The 16,356-nt window shown below is 37.5% G+C and overlaps 1 protein-coding gene across 11 annotated transcripts in view; it reads right to left on the bottom strand.

The window, feature by feature from the left end:
• The window catches only part of MAGI2 (membrane associated guanylate kinase, WW and PDZ domain containing 2), a 699,878-nt gene that overhangs the window by 474,857 nt on the left and 208,665 nt on the right, over positions 1–16,356 (bottom strand). For all 11 annotated transcript variants that reach the window (XM_085039895.1, XM_085039928.1, XM_085039912.1 and 8 more), the window contains exon 2: positions 16,210–16,326. In XM_085039895.1, coding sequence (XP_084896021.1) covers positions 16,210–16,326 — 117 coding nt within the window. The remainder of the gene's footprint in view (positions 1–16,209; positions 16,327–16,356) is intronic.

Here is a 16,356-nt window from a genome sequence, read left to right as displayed (position 1 = left end):
TTTGAATTCCTTCTCTACGAAAGTCACTCCTAGTCCAAAAATTGTCACTGTTAGTCACTGAAGTAATTGAATCCTGTGACTTACTTCACTCCTCAAAAAGAGGATTTATCATGGATATCTTCAGAAGAATGGTAAGATAAAACATGATCTTGCTCCTCTTGTCATAAGAAAACAGTCTCACACCAGTATCTACTGCACTTTCTTTCAAGAAAATAAATACCCCTTGCCTATGTGACCAGTGCTAGCCCAGGGTCTTACTGCTCTGCTTGTGCTCTCAGAGGCACATGTGGGCTAAAACAGCCCAATCAAAGCAGTTTATCACATTCTTCCTAACTGTGATCAGTGCACCTGGGTTTAGCTGTGAAGCCTGCACCAATTTGGTAAAGGGAAGAATAGGTAAATCCTCAATTACAGCTGCACTCAGGCATGCTACTGCTTAAAATACTGCTTAAGCCAGAACATGACATTTATTCTCAGAGGTAAAGGTTAAAGAAATAAATGAGGAGAAGTGACAGAAACAACCTTGGCAAAGGTATCCATTCCTAGGCAGCAATTACAACAATCTTCACTATGCTGCAAAATTAGCCTGCAAAGGTGAATTATTTCAAAAACATAAAAATGAATGAAAACAGTTTTCTTAATTTAAACCTAAGTGTGAGCATTGGGTTTTGGGGTTTCTTTTGTTTGCTTTTACACTACACAAATGACAATAACAGCAAATTATTAAAAGAAAACAATAAAGCTCCTGCTTTTCTGATTTGCAGCCTTTTATTGTTCTATGATTAAACTTTTAGCTAATTTCTTTTGTAATTCAGGAGAACAAAGCAATTTACAAGTCTCTACAGAAAAATGCTACAAAACTTCCAATTTAATTATTTTGATATTTCAGGAACATATTTAGCTCAACAATGAACAGAGCTATTTCTGCCAATCTACATCAGTAACATCCAGAGAGCTGTTAGCATTCAGTAATCACTTGGAAAAGGAACTTGATGTTTCCTGGCTATCCTAACAAGGTTAAGCCTGAAACTGTGCTAATTCCTGAAAATCCCCAACAGTAATGAATTTATACTGATTGACATCAGCGGAGAAATGGTGGCTGGTGTGTATTCAGAACAATGGAAACTCTTAAGACTACTAACTTAAAATTCATTGTATAGAATAAGTTGCAGAAGAGGAAGAGTTCTACCTACAGACCTAATTCAGCTGTTACATCAGTAAGGCACAGCTCTTGACACCTTCCAAGTCCCCTGTTCCACCACAGTCCTTGTGAGCACTGCACTTTAGATCTTGATTTTACAAAGCCCTGTGTGTGGCCCACCAAGGGTCCCTTCACATCTGCAATCCATTCAGGCATTGTGTTCTCTCCACATGTATGAATACAGTAACTGCATAACTGCAGGCACTATCAATAGGGAACAACACATATCATAATTAAGATAACATTTTCATAGATTGAAGCACCAGGGGACAAATAGAAAATTCAGCCTTTTAAAAAGAAATATAATTATTATGCATGCTTTAGTTACCAGGCACTGAATTTTCATTTGAATAATACAATTTGGGAGAAAAAATAAAACAGATGAAACTGAAAAGAAAATTAAGAAGGGTTTATCTGATTGCCAATCTCTTTTCTTTGCATTCATGTAAAATAGGCTGCTTCCTCAAATCACCCAAACAGCCCAAATAACAACTATTTTTACTTTCCTGGTATTACTCATCTGAAGTATTTTTCAGGATCTTGACCCATCATTCAAGTGTTATGGATGAACAATACATGATAGCAGGATTCTACTCAATCAACAGTATTATTGCAGCATTACTGGATCCAGGGACATTTAGACAGTGAAATCCTTGCCTCTGTGGATGGCAAATGAGCTCAAATTCTTAGCAGAGTGATATTGGTGCTCATGCTGCCTGCAGAGAATGCACAGGCAAGTCATGCTTGTACTTCCGGCCTTGATGAGGGAAACCATGAAAGTAGAGCAGACTGATTATTGATACTTATCTCTCCTGATCCTACTGCAGAACTTATTGTGGAGCTGGATGGTGAGGGGATGGTGAGAGTGAACTCTTTAATGCTAGTCTCTCCCACACTTTGGGGCTGTGACTGCTGTCTTCTGCTCAAGCTTTTTTGTGACACAGAAGGAAGAGTAGGATATGGCCCAGATTCAACAGCTGGCCAAAATCCTGAATCTAACAACAACACAGAGAACAAAACCAAAATTCTGACTCCTCATATTTTAAATAGTGCTACATAGAACATGAAAATAAAGAAGAATGAAAGAAAAAAAACCCAACCATACCAAACCAGACAACCACAACAACAAAACCCCAAACAACTAAACAAACAAATAAACCAAAGCAAATCCCCACCCAAACACCCAAAACCACTTCAAAAAACCTGTATGTGTGCTAAGGGAAATATATTATATATTGCCCTGATAGAATAGTGTGGCTAGCACAGGTCTTTCCCATGAGAAATCCTTTTGTGTTTTATAAATAAAGATAAGGTTTGGATGTTATTAAAAACAGTGTCCCAAGACTTGGACGGTGCAGGCCTGGCCAATCAGGCCTAGGGGGAGGTTTTTGACTGACCAATCTGGGTGACTTTTGAAAACTCTATATATGTGATGAAATCAAAACAATAAAGGGCTTTTCCTTCTTGCCACTGAGAACTGGATTCTTCTCTCTGCTAGTGGCTCAAGAGCGACATAATAGTGCAGAATAATATTTGCCAGTACATAACTATGGGGAACAGAGCAGCTCTGCACAGTGAGGTACAAACATGGTTTGAGCCAAACAAACTGACCAACCCATTTTAAATGTTCCTCTCTCTCACTAAAATCCCCCTTCTCTCCTCTTTCTGCACTGATATGGCACTAAATTAGAAGCAGTTTGTATGAACCCGTTTAAAACACCTCTGCTAGAGCACAAAACAGGAAGAAAAGATATTTTCAATCTCATGCCATGATCTGCACCAGAATAAAAGTGGAGTGGAAGAACACATTGCCAGAGCACTACAGACCCTCCTGTGTATGACTTCTGGAATAACCAGGTTGAGTCTAGTTTCCATAATTACTCATCGTTTTATTATTTCTGTGTACTCTTACCCATCAATCCTTCTGGCCAGCAATGTGAGGTGTTTTGTGCTTGAGTTTAAAGGACCTGAAGATATTGATTTGTTCAAGCTTTAGCTTTGAAGGATTTGTTAGTGTTGTGCAGATCACATCTTTATAGGTCCTACATGGAATCACACAATGAAAGAAAATTAAGCTGCTATAAGCCTCACTGTATTGTCTAGGGAAGGAGGTGCATTATTTTCTAACCTGCAGAAAGCTAAGGCCTGCCATAATTTAACAAAATTCTACAGGGGACATAGAGAATGAAATTAATTCTCACTTCAATTCAATGAAAGTTCATGATGATATTTCACTTGAACAGTAAAAACTGTGCTCCAAGTTATGACTGTTCCTCTGTACACTCCCTATGTAATTTTCCTTATGTTCTTTCCCAGTGGGTTAAAATCATCTCTCAGGTGACTTACAGTTTATTTTCACTGTTTGAGCCAAGGTAAAGTGGTAGTTTTCTTCCTTCCCTTAAGATCAGTCAGAGCGGAAATGGGTAAGTAATTAATAATCACAAAAGACTTCAAGAAATGAAATACAAGGCCTTTTCTTTGGAACTGCATGCATATTTTTAACTGCATTTAAGATGATCTTCAGTCTAAAACAATGATCTGGTGTCAGATTGAGTATTAGCAAAAATCAGGAAAATTTTCAGAAAGTTTTTTAGATGTAGAAAGTTTTCAATTTATCACACAATCGTTTATAAAATGATCTTCTACAGTTACCTTTGGTATGCTCTCCACCATCCAGATGGCTTCACAGATGACTGTCTCATGGTCTAACACCATGTCATGTACTCTGTGAGGTGTCACTCCATGGGAGGAAAGGAGGTGCATTTTTTGCTCAGAGCTTACTGTCTCTCCAAATCCATTATTATCCTTTTAAAATTCTTAAAACTTCTGCCTAGTCTTTGGTAACTGTTTATGAGCACAGACATTTCCAAAGGTGAAAAAGAAAACATTTATTGCACTTTATATTGGAGTTTATTGCATAATATGTCCTTAGCAATGGCAACAACACTGTGATGCTCAGGAAGCTCTCAAGTCAGGAAAGCTTCTGCCTTTCTTTTTCTTTATTTTCATCTTTCAAGCTTCCTTGTTTTGTAGAAAAGAGAACTTAAATCTGTAACCTTTTTCTTTTTAAAAAACAAACCTTTATTCAGAATTCTCTTTTATGATGCTAATGGAGGATTGTACAAGAACTAACATTTTCTCATGTTTGTTATTGTTGCTCAAATCTTCCACATTTTATAAAGAGGGACAAAGAGAGACAATATAATTGCATCTTGAAGAAGCCTTCTCTTTTCTTTTAGACTTTACTGCTTTTTCAGAATTTTAAAAGAATTTCAATAAAGTAGGAATTATTTAACAGAAATAAATTTTTCAAAACTTAGAGCTTGGTTACTTTCTTTCACTGCGTAGGCAAAAATGCTCTTAAAAACACAGTGCCATGTGGACTTCAAATATTCCCTTTTAACAGTGTGAGCTAGTGCAAGCAAGGTCACCACTGAATCCCTCAGATATCCTGGTTTGGTTTTTTTTCCACTTGCTTTCTCCTGTTCAGACTGAACAATTCTGATCCAGGACAGATATAACCTTGTATCTTACTCAAAAGATTCTGAAAAGTAAAACTCTCTGCAAAAACCCACCAGACATTCCAGAACTGGGAGATGCAAATTGAGGATAATGACAGGAAAGGAGTAATTAAATGCTGTCTTTTTGTGAAGATGATGAAAGGAAGGATTTTCTCCAAAATTCATCACTTTCTTCCAGGACATTACATTATAAAGTACAAAAACAGAACAACAACTATTCTCTGACAGTTTACAATCTGGATTACTAGATTGTTTCTGGCTGCAAATGCCATGTTTCTGAGTCAGTACAATTTTAACTATGTATTTAAATAGTAGTTTGTTGGTGCACAACTCTTAATACAAGTACAGATACATGTAGATAAAAGTGACCGATGAACTTAAGGCAAGTTTTGAAGTTTTGCAGGTAATAATAATTATTTCAGAAGCACACAAAGATAAGCTAAAGATTAGATAATATATATTACAACTTGACTCATTCTATATGATACACAAGGAGGAATAATTGTCTTTGGTAATTGATGGGGAACATTACATTTCACATATTCCTTGAATGAAACCCTGAATAGTAGAATGACTCACTGCTCAGCTTTACCTTTCACCATGTCCTCACAGGACTCTGAAGAGAGAAAAAGAGAAATATGAAACCAGCCTGATTTTATCCTATTCTTGAGAAGGAAGCTGCACTAGCTTAAACATAAAGGACATAAACTTTGAAGTATATTTGGGAATGTGCCTTGCTTACTGTATGGACTAAAGTTACAAAATTCCACGCCCTAAGCACCAGCTTTGGTTAAAGCCACCTCCTGCAACCTGTGTCAAACCCACAGCCTGAAGTCATCAGGCTTCCCTTCCCTGAGCAGTTATTGAAGGCTTGGAGTCACCAAAACTCCAGTGTTCTGAGCAGGGAGTTAGCCAGGGTTTAGTAACATGGAGCCAACAATGTGCAGAGGCTCAGAATCACTCAGCATTTTAGTGGAAGTCAAAGCAGGACATCTCTAGGGGAACTAGAGAATTATTTTATAGATGCTGCTAATACAAGGATATTGTATATAAAAGTAACTTCTGGTTTTACGCAAGAGAGGAAATCTTGTCAAATCACTGTTTTGAGTGCCACTGTAGAGTACACTTTTAAATGAATTAAAGGTAATTAAATTACAGCCCGTTCTCTGGGTTCTAAGAGCTCTTCAAGGAATACAGTGCAATGTGCATTTGCCAAATACATGAAGTGTCCTGTGAAATGAATGAATCATAGCAGGGCAGAGCTTTACTGCAAGATTTCTGCCACACCTGCAATCAAGCTTTCCAGGAAGAGCTCCACAGGTTCTTCTGCAGAAAAAAAAGATTCTATTTTTGCAAGAAGGGGTGTGTTGGTTTTGATTTAAAGCTTAAAAAAAAAAAAAAATCAGGGTTTCTCTGTATTAACAAATGCCAAAGGAAATAACCGGTCAAGCATCTATTCAAGTCAGTACCAATATGAGTTGAAGAAATCACAGCAGTACCAAGTTGAAAAAGAAAGGTCAATAGCCAGTCAAAACCAAAAATGGGAATCAGAAATTGCAGATGAGTTAAACTGAGTGCTGGTGTGCATTTTGTCACCAGATAAAAGCCACTAGAACACATGTGGAGACTGCACCTTCAGCAGCCTAGAGTGAATTTCATGCTTTCCTACATATAAAATGATCCACTATTTTTGTGAGCAATGTGAAACTATCTTAGCAACATATCACAGGTATTAGTGATTAGTTTCAACAAAGTCACATTGATAAAATAATAGCAAATGTAATTTATTGTGAAATTTAGTACTAAAAAATCTCATCTCTTAACTGGAAAGCATAGTGTTTTCTAGACCCAGTAATATATGTCCATGGCAAGCTTTTAATATTCAAAGACAAGAATTTAAAGCTAAAATTATGACACTGTTCTGCATTTAAATCCAGATTCCTGTATTCATTTGAAATACAGTCTGGAACCTTTGCATTAATAGAATTATTTTTTTCTAACCAAAATATATTTCTGCCATCTCCACAGTAAGAAAGTTTCTCTATTCAGACTCATTGAAATAAATTTGACAGAATTATTTGAATAATCCATAATAGATTGATAGCTAGTCAAGAGGTTGATGTGTTAATAACAGTAATAAATTAGAAAAAGAAAAATGCATTGGGTAGAATCAAAGCCTGGAAATAAAGGAGAAACATAAAGTTTTGACAAACTGTCATGGGTCAAAACCAGAACAGCAGTATCCTCAGGATGCAGGAAAATAAAAAGAAAAGGACTTGCAGAAAAGGAGTTTCTTCATAACAGTTTTTCAGCCAGTAAATTATAAATGAATCTTGCCCCTACTGGTGAAACCAAAGCTTTATTCACTCTTCAGGTGTTAAGACCTCTTAAGGTGTTACAGCACCTCTGTAATCTTCAGTCTCTAATTCGTTTTCTTTTCAAAGGGATTTATTCTAGCCAGGGTACTTTTGAATCTGAAACACAGTGCCACTAGAGACACCACCATTGACCTTGGCTTACTATGCACAGAAGGCTGAAATTCTTTCTTTTTTTGTAAGACACAGAAAATATGAAAAAAGGTGTGCCTTCTTCTCTAGAGGTGTGGGCATGACAAAAATCTTAAATCTTGAAAAAAGGTCTCAAGTTGTATAGTTTCATTGATTTAAGTAATGACCTTTTCAAAGGAAGGGAGTGGTGGCTCAGAGCACCAAACGACATCCAAAAGAATCACAAAGGCTCCAGCTGGGGTGAGGAGGCTACTGAGCTGCAGGTGCACCCAGAGACAGAAATGTGAGAAGATGGTTATTTGGTGACTTTGTCCAAATGCTTACCAATTCAACTAAATTTCTCAGTGTGCACCTGATGATGTATTCACAACAACGTCCATCATCACTACCACTGATCTGCTTTTGATGTGGCTGTAGATGAAAGCTCCAGAAGAGAAAAAAAACAGAAGCCCATTCTGCCAAAATTAATATTGGACCTTATTGTTCATTAAATTGGTCATTCAAGTCAGAATATTGATTCTTTAACACTTTTTTTGTTGTTGTTGTTGTTGATATTGTTCTGAATTTCTGAGGACACTTGTTGGTGTTCCATCTTCACTGTGCAATTGTTCTTCAGATAAAAATCACCAAGTAAAGTAAAGATTATCTAGAGGCCCTGACATTTTATCTTCTCTAGACTAAGAGAAAACACAGATATTTAAAGTATCTCAGTTTATGTCAAGAAAATAATCAGTGTTTTGACCTATTTGACTGCAGATGGAGGCTAAATTTATCTAGAGGATATATTTTAGAACCTTTTAATATCAAAAGGTAATTTGGAAAGTTTGTGTAGGAAATAAAAAATGCTTTAGAAACCCTAGGAGCACTTACATTCAACAATGCTGCAAGTTTTATCATATTTGTGATTCTTTGGTTATTTAAGGAGAAAGGTCAGTAGAATATCTAAGACCTTCAGGCTTGAAAAGCTTACTGTCATAGGGAGATACAGCCTCTGCACAAACTTCAAGCTGCTTTAGGCTACTCAAGAACTATGACTTGTATTTGTGAAAGAAGTTATTTGTAGCCTCTTCTACTGTTTGTTATTCTTGTTCTGCTGAGACAAGGTACTTCATCAGATTCATGCTATTGCCCTTCTAGTTGCTGCTAGTTCCCAAGTAATCAATAAAATTAGTGCTACCACAAAAATTCATTTAAAACTGCCATTATCCTTTATCCTTTTGGTACCATGTGAATTAGAGAACCCATTTTGCAACACTAGAAAGCCTCCCCAAGGTTTAAATAAACATGTAGTGATTCCTGAGGACAATCAGCACAAATATTGCAACTAAACTCTCATCTGGAAATGTGCATGTGCTATATCACACACAAATAATTCCAGACAGATATGATAACCAACCCAAGCTGCTTGACATTAATCTTTAAATCACATGCCAGTTAACATCAGTTAAGGAAGATATGTGATATACTTTTGTAGGAAAACTGCTTTAGAAAGATTTGGTTTGTAATTTCAGAACATTTTCTTAGGTTTTCTTCACTGCTAAAACTTTTAGTGACTAGTGGTATTATATCAGCTTTCCAGTTAACAGGGCATCAGATTATCTTTCAGACAAATAATTTATATCAGCACTGATTATAAAAAATATTCACTGATTTTAGAGGATTTGGTTTTTTAAATGGGAGAGAAAAGCATGGTATTTAACAGAGCAGAAAGGAGGGAATGAAGGAGTGGAAAGAATAGGAGTAGGGGACAGAATTAGCAGTCTCAGTGTCTTACAGATGTGATTTGGGGGCAAAGATCTCTGAGAAACAGAACTGTTGTACACAACTACTGCTCTTCATTTTGTTACAACTGTTCTCACTTCCTACTACAGTTTTACCATATCAGACACATTCCTTCCCCCCTTCATCTTGAACAGTATATTGTCTTTGGATCTCTGTTATTTTAAGATGAGTATTTAGTCACTGAATAGCTGAAAGTTGACATCCCCAGTATGTAAAACTGAGACATATCTGAGTAAATGAAACAGAAATTATGTGCATCTTCTCCCTCATGACTAAAAAACAGTACAGTATTTTCCATCAGCATTTGTAGATAAAGTTTGGACACTGGTTTAACCTAGACCTTAATTAAAATTGCAGTCCACTTTGACAAATACATTTTAAAATTTGTTTTTTCCTTGTTTTTGTTTTCATCCACTCCTTCCTGCTGAAAGCAATGCAGTGCCTGCAGCCCAAAGATGCTCTGAGCACAGGCAATGCTCAGTACAAACTGAGGAAGCACACTGCTGACTGCAACCTTTAGCACCCTGCTATGAAATAGACAAAATGTTCCATAAAATAGCATGGAAAAGTCAATACAAAGATATATAAGTCCCACTCTTTTGACCAGGCATTCCCAGGGTCATCAGAAAAACAGGTCATTGTCCCGTGTGGGTAATTCAAGCGAGTAATTAGGAATGCTGAATGTAGCAGTGGGAAAGAAAGCAAGGTCCACAGGCAACAGTTTAATCACCACTCTACCTAATACAGGATGACTTAGGCACTGTCAGTGCTCTATGTTTTTCTGTCAGCTGTTTTTTGCCTCTTAGGCTGTCAGTTACTGGAAGCAGTGACTTCCTCCTCGTCTCCTGGTCCTGTGCTGCATCCAGCACAGTCAGGCCCTCATCTCATATAATTACCTGATTTTGCTTGAGACACTAAAAAGGCTGAACACAGTTGACAATAATTTCACTTTAAGTACACCTTGGAGGTGTGCTCAATCAGATACACAACAAGAAGAACATTTTCTTAGGACTCTGCATTGCTCTATTCTGAACCATCAAAGTCTAAGCAATAGCTAACACTGTCTGGAAGAATAAAGTAGTCATTAAAGTTGGGTACTGTTATTTTCAGTGATGCAGACATTTCTTGGCAGTAGGGTGTGCTAAGCACAGGTTATTTTATCCTAACAATAGTTTCACGTGACGTCAAACTGGCAGCTCTTTTACTGACAATATCTCTCGTAAGATACTTTTGACACTGAACAAACTTGTAAGAAAAATATATTAAACCATTGGCAAGTATGTTTCACACATTTTCCTTTAAATTTTCTTGGCTATATACTTTTCAGAAGAAGAAAAAAGTACTTTTCAAAAAAAAAAAAAAAAATTGAAAGGGTTTATATTTGTCTAAATATGGATCAGTCAGGTATACCTCACATCCTTATTCAGAGCAGCAGAACTGTGCACATAGAGCTTCAAAGTTTGGGCTACCCTCAATCAATAGAGTTATTGCCCACTTGACTTCTGCTACTCTATCCTTAGCTTGGAAATTAGAAACCTCACATGAAAACCTAGGTATGTAATGGGGATTTCTTTCAGTATTTACTATTGTGACTAATATAAGGTGTTAGAGGGAATATGAACTATGATAATACCCATCACCAGGAGAGGAAATCTTACACACCCCTAGAAGTTCTTTACTTATGATTGGTACCCATGAAGTAGATTATGAACCACTGAAGTTTCCCAATATATTACACTTCTCTGACAGAGGGAAAGACCTTGTTTGTTTTGCACTGTTTTGCAAATGGAGATTTCTTCAGGTCTAAAAATGTGAATTCCCCTGCAGCTTCAACTATAAACATCTTTTATTTGCTTTAGTATCACAGAAATATAAGCTAATGTCACTACTTTTACTGTGTATGATAAACATCAGAAAAAAAATCACTACATGTACCCTTTCTTCTCAGAGGACTCGACAATAAACAAGCATGCTGTAAGATATACCATTTCAACAGCACACAGACAATATTGAGGCATGTAGGTTAAATTTATATATAGACCAGATTATACTAAAGTACAATAGAAAAAACTATAGTTGAAAATTCAGCTCTTATTTGAGTCAAAACTATCTAAATCTAAAGGATGTGAATCTATTCACAGAAGATGGAAAAAAAATAAGTCACAGCAGAAGTGATCTAAGTGGCTTACTAAGTGTTCATAGGTATCATATGTGCAGTGCAGTGTTAATTATATTCACCTAACACAGAGAACCCATAGCATCAGCAGGCAAGCTGAGAAAAAGGAGGATTTGTTATCCCAGTTTGGTATGTGGGAAACTGCTGCTCATAATGATTCCATTTCTTGCCTTTGGTCACTCACATATAGCATATGGCTGAGTCACAAACTTGAATTTTTTTGCTATGCTGCTGACAAATGTCTTAAATAAAACATCCTTCCTCCAACTTCTGTGCTAATGGTAATACTACAATATCCAGTGCTGTAAGGCTGATCCACACACCCAGTCCTCTCCATTCTCACATCATTCCTTTTTTTCTAAGCTCAAAGACTAGGAAGGAAGGTTCCTCATCTCCATATTATTTTTAAAGCTATTTTTCCCCCCATTTTCACAGTAAACAATACATTTATAGGCTGCACCCTGCTTTGTTGCAGCAGGATAGACTAACTCATCTGAGTTACTGTCAATCCCAGAGGATATCAATGAGCATCTCTTCAAATTAATGGATGATTTTTTACTTTTATGAATCAGCTTGTCCTTTACTTTTTACAGTGCTGTTTAATCACAGTGTTATCCACTATCATTTCACATTCCCTGTCTGGAGAAGCAGCATACACAGATTCTATTTTCAACCACAGCTACGTTATTTTGCCAGCTCTTAAAGAAATGGAATTTGCAATTGCTGGAAAGGACATATCAAAGGAGACATGCCTGACCATGACTGTCACTACTAAAACTGCTTTCCTGTGATGTATTCTCCTCAAAGCTTTATTCTTGCAATGGTGTCCTAGGTTGCAATATAGATGTATTTAGTATTCTATTACCACCAGCTGTGGGGCATTAGCTGTTATCTCCTGCTATGACTCACCCCTGATAACAGTTAATGAGCAATCAAGAACTAACTGCATAACTCATGGAATTATCTCGTCCTATTGTGAAATGCTCCACCCAGGAGGGAGGAGCCAAGCATTCCCACCTGGATATAACCTGGCCTTGGAACTGGCCAAGGCAGCCCTGTCTACTGGGTTCCCAGAGGACAAGAGCTACCACTGGACTTTCCGCTGGAGACCAGACCTTCCACAGGATCACTGATTCAACCTAACTACCTCACTTGGATTGCTACCACCACCCTAACAGGGTGTCAGGTTGTATCCTGTATGTAGCCAAGTTGTATCTGGATTTTCCTTCTATTATTGCACTTATTTTTAATTTTCCTCTTAAATTTATAATCCTGACTGGTTTGTTCTCAAAATAACACAAATGGAATTATCTCTAACAAAGTTAGAGCTAAAGAATTAGAGCTACCTCTTCTCACGTTTCTGAAGGCTGGAAAACTGCTTGCCCACATGGCAATTGCAGTTTGCCCAGAGCACTACTAAGAAGAAGCCTAAGGTGTTGTCTGCTTATAGCATTCAGAGCCCTACATGTGTTTCATGCCTTTCTCCAGATTCCTAGATTTGGATGGACAGTGCCAGACAGTGCTGACAGCTACCACTTTTTACCATGCCTATTTTTCTGTATTGTAGGATAAGCTCAATGGTTAGTGCTTCTAAATAACTTCAGGAATAAGCTTAGGCTATGGAAAGTGCTAAAATCGTACACCACAAAAAAAGGGGAAGAAAATGCATGACACAAACTTCAGCTAGGTCTTCTGAATTTGGAAAATGAGGAACTTTTCTTTCCCCCAAAACTGCCCTGTTATCAGCTGCATCTTGACTGCTGCAAATACAACAGTACATCCTGCCCTGGGATATATGCATAAAATTCCTGTTGGCAATGCAAGGAAAATCAATTTCGTATGGCACTGAGAACTGCGACACTTATGGAAGGCAGCGTTTGACTCTCAGGGTTACACGGTCATTTCGAATTTAGAAGAAAGGAGCTCTGCTTTAGCAAAACCAGAGCATTGTAAGGATCACAAACCCAAGCAATTCATCCCATTCCCAGGAGCTACAATTTCTGAGGGCAGAATCGACCCATGATCCTCACATCATGTGATTCTGGCCCATCTATTCTTTGGTGCATGCAGGGATGTACACTTGAGTAACAGAAAATGCAAATTCTTATCTAGAATCACAGAATGCTAAGGGGTTGGGGAGTTCTTAAAGATCCTCTAGTCCCAACACCCCCACCGTGGGCTGGGACACTTCCTGCTGGAGCTGGTGGTGTAAGGCTTTATCCAGCCTGGCTTTGAACACTGCCAGGGTTGAGTTCAAGGACCAACCTTATCTAGTTTCTAGTAAATACTAGTTCAGTTGTCTAACTTGAGTTGGCTTATCCTGATTTAAACCAAGTAAGGCTTAGTTCTCTGTTTCCTGGTTTCACAGAGAATACTCACTAAGTCAATCCAAGTGAAAGATGACTGGGTCTGACCTAGAAGGCTGAGAAATCCATGTTCATACCCACTGGAGCTGGTGCTGCCAGCATGAACAGAAAGCAAGGAACACTAAAACTCCAGGTCAAGGACTCTATAAAGCTTCTCATGGTTTTACTGCAATTAGGCTTCTGTAACAGAGATTGTACATCTTTAAAAGGAGAATGTTGCCACCTATTTCTCAATTATTTTTTTCCTCTTCATGTGACAACCTTGTCATTGGAAATTAAGGCTATGCTGCCTGCCGTTGGCTTTTGTTCTCTATTTTTCTGCACAAGAACTTGACCAAATTGAGTGCTGCTTTTGCTGTGTTGGCATCTGTTGCAAGACTTGTAATAAGTTCATGGTTAGGTGCACACATTAAGGGAACTTGTGGTCAGTGGTACAGTCAGTTAAACATTACCACTGTATACTAAGGACTGTAAAATACAGTGCTAGGACAGCTATCCAGTACTCTTACGCTATGTACAGAGCTTAAAAAAAACACCGCCCAGAGCAGAAAATTATGAATACCAGTGCCCTTGAAAGGTAAGCTTGTGATTCAAAAATTAGTGAAGTTACATGAAAAGAAGAAAACAGTTGAGAACATTTTCCCTCCTAGGCATGAATGTTGGAGACGGTGAGAAATGGCATTATAAAAAGATTCACCACAATTATGATTCAGGGGAAATCTGGGTTGAAAACTATGTCATGGTGTCCTTTTTATTTGCCTGATTATGGAAAATCCTTTAGATAACCACATATCATTCTGCCTGTAAACTTATTTTTTTTTACATACCCACGTTTCAGTAGGATTGCTTTAGTAGGATTTTCAAGAACATTTTGTAGAAAATATGCCAGTTGGGCACTATGGATTTTTCTTTTCTACCACCACTATTGAAGAGAGTCCTCCACTTGCCAAGACCATGCCAGCTTACCTTGCAATTCAATATCTGTCATCTGCAACACTACACTGTATTTAAAAATGTAGATTTTACTTAGTTCAATACACTCAATATGCAATACAATAATGACCTAAGAATTCAACCTAAATGACCCAGAAGATGGAGAAGCCAGAGCAGAAAGTAAAGGTAGTATTGTTTATCAGTTCCAAATTGTAGCCTCTGCGGTTGGAGTGTTACTTTTTGAATGACAAATTTGCATCTGTGAGTACTGTATTCTACTTGACACATGAAAACATTTTATTATTGCCTTGATAACAACAAAACAATCTCAAAACTGACTCATTGTGCCCATATTGCTGACATAGATATCTGTAATATGACATGTGCAGTAGTTGCAGTATTGTTGGATTTTCCTTCATTAACCTGGACCTGTGGTACGAATGATGTAATAATAATAATAAACACACTCCTATGATAATGATGCTCCCAGACATCCTTGAAAGTGGGAATAATCTCAGAACTTTTTTCTAATTGCATTTCCACTTCAGCTATGATGCTTCTCAGCACTTTCAGACAAATCTAATTCATCATAAATCTCACAAAAATGTAACTTTATTTTCTGCATGCAGCTAATAACTTTTAAATGCTTTTTCTCCACCTTCCTTTCTGATCAGTTGCAAATTGAACTCCTGAAATTGAGAATTTATATTTATCTTCAGCTTCCAAAAGAAAAAAAAGGGGAAATGCTTGAATAACTTTTTTTAGGTGGAGCTTTTCTAAGCTCCATTCTTTAATGTTATGAAAGAAAAAGAAAAAACATACAGTAGCATTCACAACAACTCCTCTTTCAAAGAGCATCCACTCATTACCATATAAATAGCACAGCCACTTACTCAGTATACCTTCCTCTGCCTATCATTCCAGTGTCAAGCCTGTAAGTTCAAAAGTGCATCCTTTTTTTGCCAAAACCAAAAGACCCATTTTGTGTCTGCTAAGCAATTATTTTATGAGGGAAAAATAATGGAACTCCAGTCCATTTAAAGTGATATATTGTCTGTCAGCCAAGTATATCTGCTCTGAAAGGCATGGTCCTGACAGTCGGACCCAGCTTGCGTGACTCTGCTTAATTTCATGTCTACTGTCAAAACAGCTGAATACTGTCAATACAGCAAAAATTATTTTAGAGGTTTCCAAATATTTTGAATGTAGATATCATTGACTTATGTGGCAACAAACACATTTGTAAGGCATCTATTGCCATGGGTGTTGCATTCAAACAAACAAAATCTAGTTTACAGGTTTCTTCTGTTGTTCTATTGCATTCTAAATCCAATGGTATTATTACATAATGTATATGTGAAACACAAGGCAGATCAAACTCTCTGTTGGATATCCACTGAACAGCACAGAAAACTGTTCTTTTTCCCTTTAGATCCATGCTTTCTAAAACTACAAAGGAAATAAGATTGTTATTCTAGAGTCAGACTTTATGAAATTACACCTTTGAAAACACCATGAAAACATCAGAAACTAGTTCAGCATTACACAGCTAAACTTCTCAGCAGTAAGGTGGAAGACTTGAACCAAGCCACAAATCTATTTACAGAAAAGCTGCTTTATCCACAGACCACCTCTCCATGCATTGCAAAAGGCCTCAGCAGCACTCATTCAGACAGTCTATCACCACTAAAAATCCAGGTTTGTCCATCTCCACCCTACTCACATGGCACTGTGCGGAGGTAGAGGTTGTCTCTTATGATCTGCTGGAGCTCATGGTCCACCGAACCTTTCTGGAACCGAAGATTGAGGTAGTGACGAAGGTCCTTATCAACAATGCCTCCTGTCAGGGAAAAGACAAATGAAAGTATAA

This window comes from Lichenostomus cassidix, chromosome 1Aa (assembly GCF_008360975.1).
Source record: "Lichenostomus cassidix isolate B80296 chromosome 1Aa, HeHo_3.0, whole genome shotgun sequence".
Classification (NCBI taxonomy): Eukaryota; Metazoa; Chordata; class Aves; order Passeriformes; family Meliphagidae; genus Lichenostomus; species Lichenostomus cassidix.
The sequence above is the reverse complement of the archived record's forward strand: the minus strand, read 5'-3'. Positions and strand labels throughout refer to the sequence as shown.